Source organism: Thermobia domestica, chromosome 5, assembly GCF_964235325.1.
Source record: "Thermobia domestica chromosome 5, izTheDome1.hap1.1, whole genome shotgun sequence".
Classification (NCBI taxonomy): Eukaryota; Metazoa; Arthropoda; class Insecta; order Zygentoma; family Lepismatidae; genus Thermobia; species Thermobia domestica.
The window spans coordinates 33,026,259-33,041,325 of NC_137458.1; the positions used below are offsets into that span (position 1 = coordinate 33,026,259).

The following is a 15,067-nucleotide window of genomic DNA, read 5'->3' on the forward strand; positions in this document are numbered from 1 at the left end:
TACTTGAAGGATGTCGATTGTCGCTGACTAGCTAGAATTATCTGCCAAAAGATCAATGAGCATAAGAGCGTCATTGTGTATACGCAGTGGGAACACTCCTTGCAGTCCAGTTCAATTTATTCACTGTTCGCTTTGACATTTTCCCTATAACTTCATTTACAAACACATGCACATTGGGACAGCGCTCGCTTATGTCAGTACCTTCCGAGATCACACACGCATTAACAGGCACTAACATTATGTCTTTCTGCCACGAGAGCAAGATAGTCCAGGGTTTAGTAAGTACGTATCCAGTCTCGCTAAACAGCCGCTACCGCTGAAAATCGGCCAAGGGATGAGGATAATGTGATTCAGTTATTGTAGTGATGGAAGTTTCTCTACTTTATTTCAGGCTATATAACAGCTTTAGAAACGATCATAGCAGATTACATAAAAGAAGATGCAGCATTACACAACATAATTTAGTTAAGTTGGACGTACGTCTCTTGGAAAGTTCGTTACATGGTTTGTTACGCAATGAATTAAAAATATACACAAGAATAATATAGTTAAAGCGAAATCTATCTATTCAGTTGTGTGGGCTTACATGAGTAACTGATCAATTACTGAATAAACATCATAATCATAATCATAATCATACTCGTCTTCAATACGCAAAGCCGCTATGTCCTGTGATTCCGGGCATTCTTTATTATTGCAAATGCATTCAAATGTCATGGCGTTCTCCCAGTCTGCTAGTGTGTATAGTCTTCCTCTAGCATTCAAGCCTTCACGCATACCATCAAAGTACGTCTTTATGATCCTATAGAAACCACTGAAAAAAAGGCAAAATAAAATATTTTATATACAATCTGTAGGAACAATTGAAATTAAAATATGGAGTAATTTATTACCATAAAATTATCAAAATAACACAAAAGCTAAATTCACCATAAAAACTTAATCGCTGCACAATGAAACTGAATATAATTTATAGTTTGTCTCTTGAAAGGGACCATCTATCAGAAATTATGTGACTTTCTTTCCAACCGACTAATCATTAAACGAGTTTTTGAAGCGAATAACCGGAGAAACGAACAATTGTTAGTGTTGCACCATAAATCAATTTTGAGTTTCCTGAACAAAAGTATGGAAAATCCAGGGCAGATGTAACAGTAACAAGAACGAGCACTGTCCACAAAGCAACCAATCGAAACTCATGCGACAGCTATTAAAGTTCTATACTGAAAAAGTAAGTAAATAAGGTATTACTACTCAGCGACAAACTATATACCAAAGATATTGATCCATTAATTTTATCCAACTTCCTAAATACTAAGACTATATAGAAGTTCCGAAATTAATTAAAACAATACCAGTTAAATATTAAACACTGTCGAAATACTAAGACATCAACGAAATCACACTTTTAAATTTATGGCAAACTTTCCGTTATTTTATTGTAAAAATTATACAATATATACGATCAGATCTAATGGGAATAACAAGAGTATCCAGAGAACTTTAATGACAAAGAATGTATCATTTAAAATTTAGGATATGGTGAAAACCGTTAAGAGAATTAAGCAGTGAGAAAATACAAAATGTATAAAAGTGCATCATTTGTAAACAAGAACATTTTCATCAAGGTTCTACAACTATCTTTTGATCTTCCATATACTTAACTCAGTGATAAATATCACTTCGTTGAAATGGCGAAAGAAAATGTTTGATTGGTTTAAGACAAAAGAAAATCCAAGTTGCATTTGGCTCGAATATGAATTACGAAGTGAACCATAAGTAAATTTAAGAATTGTATTCATAACGTTCAATTAGCGGATTGCGCAATCCCAGTTTCCTCTTCCTTGAGGTTATTACATACTCAACCATTAATTAAAAGCTTTTGATAGACATCTGTAAAATAAGACAAGGTTAGTATCATAGTTTGTTATTCATAAAAATGCTATTACTTATTTCCAAGCTTGCTTTACATTATAATACTAGTTAGCAATGTACAAAAATAGTTCATTTTTATCTTTCCGTGTTCATGAAAATAGTAAAGTAAATAATAACAATGAGAAATATGTCATCTCCTTCGCTGCCAAATGCTTTATAAAACCTAGAAATTGTTATGCAAATTGAAATTTCGTTTTTAGTTTGCTTCACAAGCAACCCCCCCCCCCAAAAAAATAGAAAACACTAACGTATGTAAATATGTATGTACATACACTACGCATTATGAGGCACAGTATAGCTTCACATTTACTGTCCTAGAAAGGTTACAAGTAAGACGTTACAAGTCGATACACTGATGTTTTGTCATAGGGTGACGGCCAGCCAGAGTCGTATTGTTTCCAGATTTGTTCGGTTGCACGGTTGCCAGTTTTGTTCGGTTGTTTCAAATACTGATGAAATTAGCTAACAGCAGGCATAATTCAACTGAACATCTTTTCGCTACAGTCGATGAAGGTATATGACCGTCCAGATGCCGTTCATTCAACTGGACGATGAGTTCAACGCATCGGCTCCAAAGAGCCCTTATTTCTGGCTTTCTGGGCCGAAGTTCAATATCTCTTTGTTTACATATTTCCTCTGTTGCCTCATGATGCTAGGTCAACGCCGAAAAACTTTAGTGCTTCCACTGCGAGTAGAAGGTATCACGGATAGCGACATCACGTACGTTGCAAATTGAGATAAGCAAGAGTTTCATAAAGTTTGTTTTAAAATTTTAAACATCCACCGTTTTTAATGCTTCCTATCTACATCCACAGATGGGTAATTGTTTTTACATACACTAGCCGAAATAAATAAAAATGACTAATATAGAGTAGAATTTATCTCGTCTTCTACGTATGGAATTTGTGTGTGTAATGAGAGTTTTCCTTAAAGTCCTTTGCCAAACTTTTGCTTTGTTAAACCTTTCTTACTTAAGTTTCATCCCTTTTCTTCTCAGTCTCTTTCTACCTCTCTTTACATGAACAAAAAGCTTATTTCTCACAAGTTCTATATTCAACAATATGTACGATTGCAGGAAATTATTAGTTATACACTGAAGAAAATAACATATAATTTTTGAAATCAAATTAAAACTTAAATATAGATCTGCAAAGTATGTGTTTTCGAAGATCGTTGAAAATATCAAGTTGTCTAATATTTACATACTTACTGGGCAACATACTAATCCCAACAATATAGAACTTATGTAGTTTATCGTGAAAACACTGTGACACGTAGCACATCCCTGTCTTCTGAATTTCCAGGGAGCACTGCAAAGACCGGTACAAATAATAGTCTGACAGTACCATGTCCGAGCTATACATTGGATATATTAAAACCTCTTAGCCAAAACCTCTCAATTCTTGACGGTTGTTTAAAAAATTGCACGTGGTCTGGCGTCGTCAGCGTTGTATATGATGCCCTCTTCGTTTGTCAGATCTGGTACTTTCTTTTGAATTGCTAGATGCACTCGTGTTAATTTTCGATAGTACAAGTCTGAGTCTATCGTTCTGCCCGCCAACAGAAGCTCGTGTTGCATGATGACTATCCAATGAAACCAAAAGCAATTTATAACCTTCCTTGGTGCCAGTGTGAGCTTTGTCACTGACTGTAGAGCTCTTCTCTGATTTGACCACGATCTCTTTTGCACGCGGTAATCGTAAGTTATTGTTTTCTCGTTCTTGGTTTGTAGTATATCGTTACTCTTGTTTTCCCACACACCTCTGCACGCATTTTATAACACTTTCTGCCTAACACTTGTCCACTTTACTTTTCTTTTAACAAACATATGTTGAGAATACTAGAACTACTTTTGCAACTTCCATCTTTTTCTCTTAATCTTCTTAAATATTTGTTACAAGAAGTATAACTGAGCTTTCAAATGTTGCTGCTCTTCAAGCTGATTTACAAGTATAACACCTATATTGGTTTCCGGCTTCACATAATCTCTCTTCGATGTAGCAACTTTTCTGAATATGTTATCTTTGTTCAGCTGGGGATCGTTCGAAATTTCCGATTTCCATTTGAACAAACGATTGGTACAAGTTATCTTAGAGCTCACCGGTACTTCCTTAGTTTGGCCTGAATTTCTTTTGGTAACTCGACCTCAGCTTCTTTTGGCAACATTACTTCAAGTCGGTTTTGCAACTTAAAAGTATGATACGTGTGCTGAATATCTTACTTACGTAAAATTGAACCGGTATCCTTGGCTCGTGAGATATTGGTTCTCCTTATAGCTGAACCTTGTTTTAACGTCATGTTGCAATCAACAAGTTTATATCTTATGTTGTTGGGTGCAGGATGTTATATTGTATACCGGTTTTTGGACTGTTTCAACTTTATTAGAACCCTTAAGATTATTTCCTTTTTTATATGATTTTGCACAAACGTAATCATCACACAAACATAGAAGTTATTAAAGCCACGAAATCTAAAGTATTTCTTTTCAAACGCTGGACACAAGTCGGGATTATCTTGCTGATATTAAAAGAAAATTAAATGTCTTGTAAAGACATTGCCTATGCGTATAAGAATATCCAAAGTATACGTTTGAAAATATGATATTTTTTAGACCATTTGTTTTGCTGGTGAGAAGATATTCCTTCAGTAAACGCACTTGGGTTTCCAAATAGCAAATTATGGAATTAAGCTTGACGAATTACTCTGAAATACAACTGAAGAAATCCGTGTTCTTCTGTTGCGAATTGGTCTGTAAATCCGTTTCCATTTGATCGTGCGCAGGAATGTCATCAAACTGTGACAGTGTTATTTGTTCTCGGTTTCAATATTGTTATTCTTCTGTTTCGCACAGACTCTCTCTCTTCTCTCTTTTTATATATATAGAGTGTCCCCCAAAATTAGGTATACAGTACCTTACTCATCAGCTCTATCATTTCTTATTGTTATCCATCAGGTAAACATAGTTTCTTTATTGTTTGCTCTGAATGTGTTTTTATTTGCATCTTAAGCTCGGAGGAGTCGAAGCAAATAAACTCATAAACCAGAATGTCGTACTTGATCAATGAAGAGGTGCATACCTACTTTTTGTCCACCCTGTATCTATCTATCTATCTATCTATCTACCTAGATAGATAGATAGATAGATAGACATTCACAACTTTGACAGTCTGTGGCGCATTACGTAACGCTATCTGCCTAACAGTTATCTACGGATTTTGCATTTATTTATTACTCGCGAGCAACCACTTCAGAAATAAGTCAGTTTGAGTAGAGATCGCAGATGGAAATTCGACGGAGTATATATTTCTGAGTAAGATAATGTGGCACCCAAATGTCGAGCATCTTTTTATAGTCAGTTTCTCCAAATTGTTTAACAGTTTGATGATCGATGTTTATGTTATTAGTGAAGTCATGGCTGTTTATACAGTATGGCGGTCCTGCTCAACTTTCGCCAGCAAATGATACATTTTTGCAATGACAGGTCTTTCATTCTGAGAAGCACCTTGGACACCACCAGGGTCAGGGTGAATAGCACCATTTGAAAGGCTGCACTATTGTGAAAGAAAACGAGGTATGTACCGTGATTCTACGAAAAATAGGAATGATGCTGTAGCTGATTCACTGAAAGTCTGTAATTTACCTTAAAAAAAATAACAGAACCTAAAAGGGCTATTCGTATACTCCTTATTACTCTTACTTTCTACGATATGTTATATTGGTGACTGTTATATTGATTTGTTGCTTAATTAATTGGAACTTGACGTGACTTTTCAGCACCAGGTCTCTATAAGATGGAAGTTAATTTGATATATTAATTGGAACTTGACGTGACTTTTCAGCACCAGGTCTCTATAAGATGGAAGTTAATTTGATATATTAATTGGAACTTAACGTGACTTTTCAGCACCAGGTCTCTATAAAATGGAAATTACTCAGTACTCGAGGTTTAATCCGAGGGGAGCAGTCGAACCAGAAATCGGTAACATACGTTACCTGTGTCGTTTATTTAGTCAGAAATATGATTTCGCCACTTGAAAATGTATGCCCACAAGAAGAAGAATGAAATATTTCTTCTAATTGTTAAGACAAACTTACTATTTAATTTTATGTGTCAAGGTAGAGGATAATGATAATATACTTAATATGTAGTTTAGATATGCGATGCAACACTCTAAATTCGTACTTCAGATAATATTATTTCTAACAGAATCGGGAGAAGGAACTTGCAAACAGGTATTCAGAGAAATGTTTTTACAGTTCGTGTTAAGTTAGTAGCGAGTGAATATATAACCATAAAAATAAGTTTACAAGGATTGACCACAGGAATATTGCATTGACACATATTTATTCAAATGGCATTACTATTTTCCCTAGAATACCCTATAAACCAGTGGCGGCTCGTGTTTTGAATTTTAGGTGGTGCACAATAGATGACCTCTCCTTTTTCATTATTATTATTATTATAAATAATAATAGTTTAATAATAATAATAATAATAATAATAATAATAATAATAATAATAATAATAATAATAATAGCAGTGGCGTATTTATGATTTTGTTTCGGGGGGCTTTGCTAACTCTCGGGGGGGCTTTGCCTGAAAATGTAAAAATTCTGCAAGATATTTCATATACTTTACTATAGTAAGTAAGATTTCGGAAGGGGGCTTAAGCCTGAAAACCCCCTAAATACGCCACTGATAGTATAAATAATAGTAGTGATTTCTTCATGGCATGCTTCAAGCATGCAATGGAGAAGCTCATTTTGTATGATTTTTGACGTACTCTTGAAAATTATTGCGCTTTCTAAATGACTCTTGAGAGCGCTGTCAAGTTCTGCACTGAAATTAATTAATCTATGAAAAACGCCTCGATTTGAAGAAGAGTCTGTTTTTCATCATGTCCTCTTAAAGCCAATTCGAAGGTGCCACGAAACCAAATGCAATTGATGATTATATTGAGCACGTACCTGTTTTGCGTCACTTTTGGATTGGAGGGGTGGCTTAGTGGTAGAGCGTTCACCTCCGGTGCTTGGGGTCCGTAGTTCGATCCCAGCTCGCACCGTGTGGACTTTGTGGTGGACAAACACCGTGCTCGTGGGTTCTCCCGTTTCCTCCCACTTTCTTCATTCCACCATTTCACTCATCTCTCATCATCACCGTCTCCTTTAGCCTAACCGGCATAACCGTGGGACGTAAAACTTAAAGATTTCATTTTCACTTTTCGATTGTGATTCTCAATGGACTGCCTATAACCAGCATTTATTTGAGCAGCAATATTGACGTTTCCCAACACAGTGAGATCAGAAACGTGTCTTATATGACCTGGCATTTTTTTTTTTTTTTTTTTTTGATCGTGCAGTTGCTGGAAATCCGCACCTTTTTTTACTCCATGCATCTTCCTCCGCCCCGAACAACAAACAGGGAAAAGAAAACAAAGCATTTTTAATTTCACATTCACATAACCACTTATGCTGTTCGTACAAGTTGAGATTAAACTTCCTTGTAAATGTTCGTTTCTGACTTCTAATTACTTGCGTTATATTGAGAGTCGGAATTGGTCTTCCGATGTCTTTCACAAGTAGGTTCGCTTCTGAAGTTCTTTTCGAAAACGGGTAATTCAACAGAGACGTTACAAAATTCATTGCTACTGCATTGCTAGTTCACGTATATCAGGGACAGACACGTAATTATGCAATTACAGTAACAATATTCCAATGAACAACAAAGACCGGCACACACACACACACAAACATACAACATTATAAAGTCCGCTACCCGCTTTAAAATCTCACCCCTTCCCCAATTAACGCCCTTTCTCTGAAAACTGTACTCCAATTTTCTCATTCACCCATGCACACATGAAAAGGAAAACATTGTATCTATGCTGCCAAATTTCTACTTATTCAGATACGAGTCTATTAAATATCGACACCCTCAATTTGTCTTCACTCTTCACGGGGTCGCCTTTACTGTCTTCATAGCTGCCTTGACCTTACTTGGTTGACAGAACCAATAGTTATGACCACTTGGCAATCTCGCATTTAGGCTAGGCGCAAGGATTTTTTTCCTCTGTAGCGACGCAACATTGTCACAAAAGAACAGACTATTTTCCTTCAGGCGAGAACCATGTCAACCAATACTGCAGGGGGAGGGACGGTGGTGAAATTCCAGTTCCAATGCGTTATGTTTTGGAAAGGCTGTTTTTGTTTGGTAGATTTGTTTGCAAAAGATGTGCAAGCATATGGAGCCTTATGAGGCAGTGCATGGCGTGATAACCCCCTCTTACTGCGCAACCCACGCAATGGCCCAGAAGCTGTTAAAGCTGGGGAGTTTGGCAAACTATCAAGCAGAAAGCAACTAGCCAGCCCCATTTCAAACGCACTTGTTTAAGAAAAGATGATGTTGACAATAGAATGAAAAGTGATTTAGCACAAATAAAAAATGAAAATATTTGAAGGAGGTTTGTACAAGCATGCAAACATTAAGAGAAACCGTCACTGCTATAAACATTTGTATAAAGCGCTTTTCTGCTCCATACTAAGTTTTGTTTACAGTAAGATATAACTGAGTTTACGGTCAATAATTGAAGCTACATCTCTCCGGATTTATGAACACACTTTTCGCGTAAGTCACACTATTTTATGTCAGAATAACCTAGTAAAGCAGCTTGAATCCTTGTACCGATAGGGGTAAACATGATCGTAAATCGGAGCTCCTTTGTGGCTAAGCGGTTAGCGTACGCGCCTTTGACGTGGGATACCCGAGTTCGATTCTCGGCGGGAGCTCATGTGATTTCAATTCCACGTTAATCAGTAAGTCCCGTCTCATATAGTCTCGCTGCTGATCTTAAAAGTTTAAATAGAAGACTAGATATGCAAACCTGCCGAACGTGGGGATTTACTTTCTTGAAATTGTGTAAATATGTGTGTATCAAACAGGGTTTATTTCCTATTCAAATGACATTAGTAGCCTGGTATAGATCGGAGAGACACTACTTTAATAGTTATCAAGGGATTTAGGACTTAGATTTCTGGGCTTTCGGCATCTAGGGCCATTTAGCCCTTCACATTTTGAGGGATGACGTCCCTCAGCAAGCACACAATCCGGGGAAAGGGAAAGAACAAAGGATGGGGAAAGGAAGGAAACAGCCTGGGATCTATAAGTGAGGTACCACCGCGGCATTTGCCTGGTGTGAATGAGGAAAACCCAGGAAAAACCTCATTCAGGGTGGCTGGCCTGAAAAAGCGTTTTACAGTTTTTCGAACGAGTGCCCCCACCAGGAATCGAACCCCGGACCGTTCGCAGCGAAGGCGAGAACGTTAGCGACTACGCAATTGTTATCAAGTTTGTTACATGGTATAATGTGATGTTGAACAAAGTCAAAGTGTTTGGACCACGGTTTGTTTATCTTCATACGATACTTAAAAGCACCTACAGTATATTCCATTTTCAATTCGGGTGACTAATGACTACAATACGTTAGTATGTATACGATATGCAACACGAGACGCACGTGAGCAAGAAATGACTAAATGATTCCCAATTATATTGCCTATTCGTGGTCTTATTCACTTTTGCCCTTGAGATGAGCGCGTAATTTTAGCTGCAGAAGCACGGGCTAACATTTAATATATTGAACTAGAAACCCCAGAAGTTAGAACTTCTGCTCACGATCATACGTCAGAGAAGCTAACTACATCAGCTCATAATGTGTTGAGTTGTTGAATTATTTCCGGCAGCAATATAATTCAATATTTATGCCACGGAAGTGAACATTCTTAATAGAAATTCAAAAGTATAACCTATTACGGAATTAATGTAGGAAGGTTCATAAGAATCATTCTCATAAAACAAACCTGCAATCCTTAATTTCCATTTCCTGCGACACGTTACTCGAAACATATATGAATAATAATGTTCCATAAATTTTTAAGACGTCTAAGGTCATCCGAAACGCTGAAATAGAATGGAAAAATATATATAATAAAAATAGAAATACCCTTATTTATTTTAGCAAAAGCTAGGATGCATTGATACAGTAACAAATAATAATCCTATAATATACTCTACGTGTGAGAATTTGATTTTTGTGTGTACACAATGTAAAAATTGAAGTTGCCATTTGTTTAAAAGCTCAACAGTAGAAGCCCCCTGTCGTGAAACGCTTGTATTAATTTGAGTGCCATCATATGTGTTGACAGTTACCTCCTATGCATCAGGAACAACAGTTAGCCAGTCATACTTTCATACTTTGTTTTAGCCCCACAAATGTATAATTTTCTCTGTGTATTATTTTGCACATACGCGGCGTGAACATTAAATTTTGACTTCTACGCCATACGTATGCAATTGCCTACACACCTATAGAAAAGTGCAACTTATTGTTTATATATGGACAACCATACACGCTGCGCTGTACGGGAGACAACATACTGTGGGTGTAAGATACCTCTAGCATCCCAAGTGATGGATCAAATTATACATTTCCATCTAAAAACATAGATGAAAGAAACTGAATAGTATGCAGCAAATTTAATGAACAGATAATTCTGTAGATTATTACGAACGAGTAATGTATGTGAAACAAGGATATAACTTTCCACTATTATTCAATGTTGTTCTGGAATACACTATAAGAAAAATTAGATAGTATCTAAGGCCTACAATTGACTGGCATTAAGCAGGTTATATTTTATGCCAGGTTTTGCAAAAAACATTTTTTTAAAAACAACAAAAAACCTGTTTTTTGTTTAAACCCGTTTTTTATTTAAACCAGGCTTTTTTGGTTTAATTAATTTGCTCTATATATTTATATTACATATGGACAGAAATAAGTTTTTTTAGCCTTGGTTTCGATTTGTTTTAGTTTAGCGTCCCACGTTTATGCCTGCTAGGCTAAATGAGACGTGAATCTACTGATTATACTGGAATCCGAACCACTTTGGTCGTTAAACTGTACCCCGAATCGAACCCAGGACCACGCGAAATGAAGTCAAGCGTGCTAGTTACTAGACCAAGCCGAGGTTCTTTTTTTCGCCTTGTTGTTATTATGCAACAACGGGGTTATGCTGCAAAGAATCACACAAGCTCAAAGCGGAATCCGAACTCCTTCGCGGCTTAAATCCGAGAGAAATTGTCCTCCATTTGGCCTCGAAACCCGGACTAATTGGCCACTAATACGATGAGTCTGTCGACGCACTCACGAAGCACTCCTTATAAAAATATGTTGTACTGATCTTAACATACTTGTAATACAATCATCAAGAGTCATTTCAGGAGGACAAAAAAATAAACAGTTGCACAAGTGGAAACCATTACACAGAATTATATATACATCAGGAAAATCCCGTCGTAGCCATTGGGAAAATCCCGTTATTGCTTGATATGTAAAATTTTAAGGCCAACGTATCATAATCAGTACGTTAAAACTAAGAGATTAAATTACAAATTTAGTATGTAGATATCATTGAATAAAATTAAAATTGAAAGTGCATCCTAGCTAATGCTGGACGCTATATATGCAGTCGATAAACGTTGCCAATTTCTATCAATATATTTACGAGTAAGCATCCCTGGCTTCTTTATAAAACAGGCATTCAGGCAAGCAGAAATACACAATTTGGTATCGTTTCGTATGTTTAGGTTTAACATCCTTATGTAATACCGAGGTTATCAAGGAGAAGAAGTTCGCTTAAAGTGGCATCCAAATCGCTACTCGGTTTGCACGTGAAAGAGGGGTTGTAGTTCGACCGAGAACTGAACATGAGACGCCTTGATTAGAAGGTGAAAAGGAGGTAAAAGTAATGCAGATTGTTTAATATGTGGAAAAGTCGCCATGAAGTTCACTCAATTTAGAGCATTTTTTGTTTTTTTTTTGTTTAAACCAGTTGTTTTTTTTAAAAAAGCAAACGGTTGGTTTATGCTGATTATTTCAATCTGATAGGTGATAATACGTGGAGAATAGAAACTAAACTAGATGTTTTATTAAACCCATGCACGAACGTGGATTTAGAAGAACCATTCTGTGAGAGAACAGACATGGGTGCGAGAATTATATTTTGCACTAAATGCAATTCAAATAACACATTTTTCTCATTTATTTATGTCTTATTTGTACAGTTGGCTTTAAATGTATAACATGATTAAAGATTTTATGAAATATGAAGTTTTCCTTGGACCTTGCGGGTTTTTCTAATGATGAGTGAGAAAATGTTTATAAATTGCGAAATTTTCCGTTGAGAACATGTTCAGACAAGTTCTGCTGTATTCATTCTTAGAACCTGGGTATGTTTTACATCAGTCATGTGCAACAGTCGGGCCTCGTGTCGGCTGCGGCCCATTGAACTCTTTCATCTGGCCCAACTGATCCGTTATTGGAAATGTACAATTTACGTAATCTCCTAATCTGAATTGACTTTTTTTCTGGATAACTGATGTCTACCTTAAAAATATTTTTTTGCGATGGAACATCCAATTCACCACCGAACACTGAGAGATTAGTTCAAAACATGAAGGATTAAGTTTCCAACTAAAATAGTAAGTATAAAAGTAACCAAGAAAGTTATGTCGCTTTTTGTAGAGGTCTGTGTTCAATTGGCCCTCACAACGTGACTTGAATGTGAATGGAGATAAGGAGAACGTCAGTTGTTGGTATGGGTATATCCAACATACTACCTAGTTGTGGCAGTTCAATTACACCACGAACTTGCGTAGGTACAGAATGAACATGGGGCCTCCACAGAAACTAAAAAGGAGTTGTATGCTGTACGAGTTCAAACTTTGCCGTGTTGCGACAAAACGCTGTAACTTGAGTTACATTGTTTTGTCGCTATAAGCATTTTTGAATTTCCCGCTACCGATATTTATGTATACCAGGCCCAGCATTGAGCTGAGTCAAATACTTTTGAAAATATACCAAAGAGAATTTCGATGTAAGTAGGAAATTGGCCGGTCTGTAGCGACTTTACGGCTCTTTTTCTCAAAACTGCTCCGCCAAAGTTACAGCTTTTTGTCGCGACAGGGCAGAACTGGGGTCAGACGCCGCTGCAGCGGGGCGGAAGATATGCCAGGCCTTTTGTGAGGGTGTCGTAACTATATCAGCAGTGCAGCGGTGGCTTAATAAGATTAAAGACGGTGATGAAACACTCGAAGGCGCACCACGTGCCGGAAGACCAACACATTTACAAAATGAAGATCTTCAGGTAGCAATTGAGGCGAACAGTAGACAGACGTGTGAGGAATTGGGACTACGATTTAGTGTTAGTGAAGAAACCATTTGGCAGTACCTCAATCACGTTTTGGAAACACTACAAGTTGGATCGATGGGTCCAATATAATTTGACTCCGTGCCAGAAGGCAACACCAACAGATACATGTGTTTCTTTACTTATCATCTGAGGAAGGAGCTATTTCTGGACAGGGTGTTGACATGTGATGAGAAGTGGGCCCTGTACGAAGCTTCATGGTGCCGTTATCACTGGTTAGCATCCTATGAGCTGGTTCCAAAACAGCCGAAGCCAGCATTGCACCAAAAAAAGGTCCTCCTGTGTGTTTGGTGGACTCCTCGCGGCATCGTGCATTGGGAACTGCTACCAGTTGCGCAGAGCATCAATGCAACTGTGTACTGTCAGCAGTTGAGCCGTGTTCAAGAAAAACTCAAAACTCTGGAGTTCACTCTCACTCACTCAAAACTATGGAACTCACTTCTAAATCGTAAAGGGGTCCTCCTGTCACAGAACAACGCTAAGCCCCACGTGGCTAGAATAATCCGTGCACTATACTACGGCTTGGATGGAAAACACCATTGCTTCTGCCATACTCCCTGAACATTGCACCGTCCGATTGTCACCTGTTTCATTCTTTGAAAAATGCAGTTGATACTTTCTTCGCCTCACGGCCCACCAAGTTCTACTGCGATGGAATCCATGGCTTACCAGAACGTTGACATAAGTTTGTCGATGCTAATGAGGACTATTTTTGATCTTCAAGGTGGCATATTGATGCTTCAACGTGGTGGCTGAAAAGCGACAGAACTTTCTTGGTCACCTTTATAAATAGAATTTTCTACGTTTCTTTAGTAAGTTAATAATTTGTTTACCGTTATAACAGTCTTTTCTGTGTTTCTGTGGTGTTACTGTGCGATGAATAAATTTCTCCATTTTGGCTATTCAATTCTTGTGAAAATGTTATACATGGTGTCGCACGCCCCTCGACACTAGTAAGGCTTTTGTGACTGGTCCACCTTCTGTTCCAACTTTCATATACCTCCTTTACATTATTACCTAGCGTTCATCTTAGTCCAGTAGATACGTACGTTTTTAACTTTACCTTAAAATCATGTAATCCTAATAATGTAATGTACGAAATAGAAACATTTCATTTTATGTAATGTACGTAACGGAAAATTATAACGTTACGTTCTGAATATTAGTTTATTGATATGTATTTTCGTTCTTTTACGAAAGTAACTGAGTTGAGCTGATTTTGAGTTTAACGTCCCTTTCAGCAGCGAGATTATATGAGACGAGCCCTCGTTTGTTGTGTGTTCTAATACTTCAATAACGTTTTTCATTAAAATAATTGTTATTTCTATATAACAACTACCTGAGAAAAAAAGTGTAACACACCTAACACAACATTAGATTTTTATTTATGAGATGAAAATGATGTTCGTAATGACTGTTAATACTAGTTAATAAGTATTGACAATAATAACTATCAATAATAACTCATAATTAGTAACACATTTATTAGAAAATTGACTGAAACTTTTTGGAACATGTAATTTCGTGTCACTACAAGGTATTATGATAGCTACTGTTTTCTGTATCCAATTGATTTGTTATAGCTGATGCGTCAGCAGATATCCGGTCAAAAGAGTGCAAGGACAGAAAAATAGCATGGACAAGAACCGCGTACCGACGAAAACAGCGCAAGGACAAAAACGGCGCACAGGCAAAAACAGCGCATGGAGAGATGCGGCACAGACAAAACCAAAGAATGAACAAAAAGAATGCATTCTTAATTAGTAACTTGATCTTAGCTACTTCTCAAGTTATTTTCAAATGAAATTCGACACAGATGAATATATTGCATTTCGCAATCTAGGCCTAGTCATAAAGTTAGGTAAAG

General features: G+C 37.1%; 1 protein-coding gene across 5 annotated transcripts in view; it reads right to left on the minus strand.

Annotated features, from left to right (window-relative positions):
* Positions 1–540: 540 nt before the first annotated feature.
* LOC145685842 (uncharacterized) overlaps positions 541–15,067 on the minus strand; it is a 137,863-nt gene continuing 123,336 nt past the window's right edge. For all 5 annotated transcript variants that reach the window (XM_081758459.1, XM_081758457.1, XM_081758456.1 and 2 more), the window contains 2 exons: positions 9,793–9,892; positions 541–814 (listed from right to left, as the gene is read on the minus strand). In XM_081758459.1, coding sequence (XP_081614585.1) covers positions 583–814; positions 9,793–9,892 — 332 coding nt within the window. In that variant the 3' untranslated portion in view covers positions 541–582. The remainder of the gene's footprint in view (positions 815–9,792; positions 9,893–15,067) is intronic.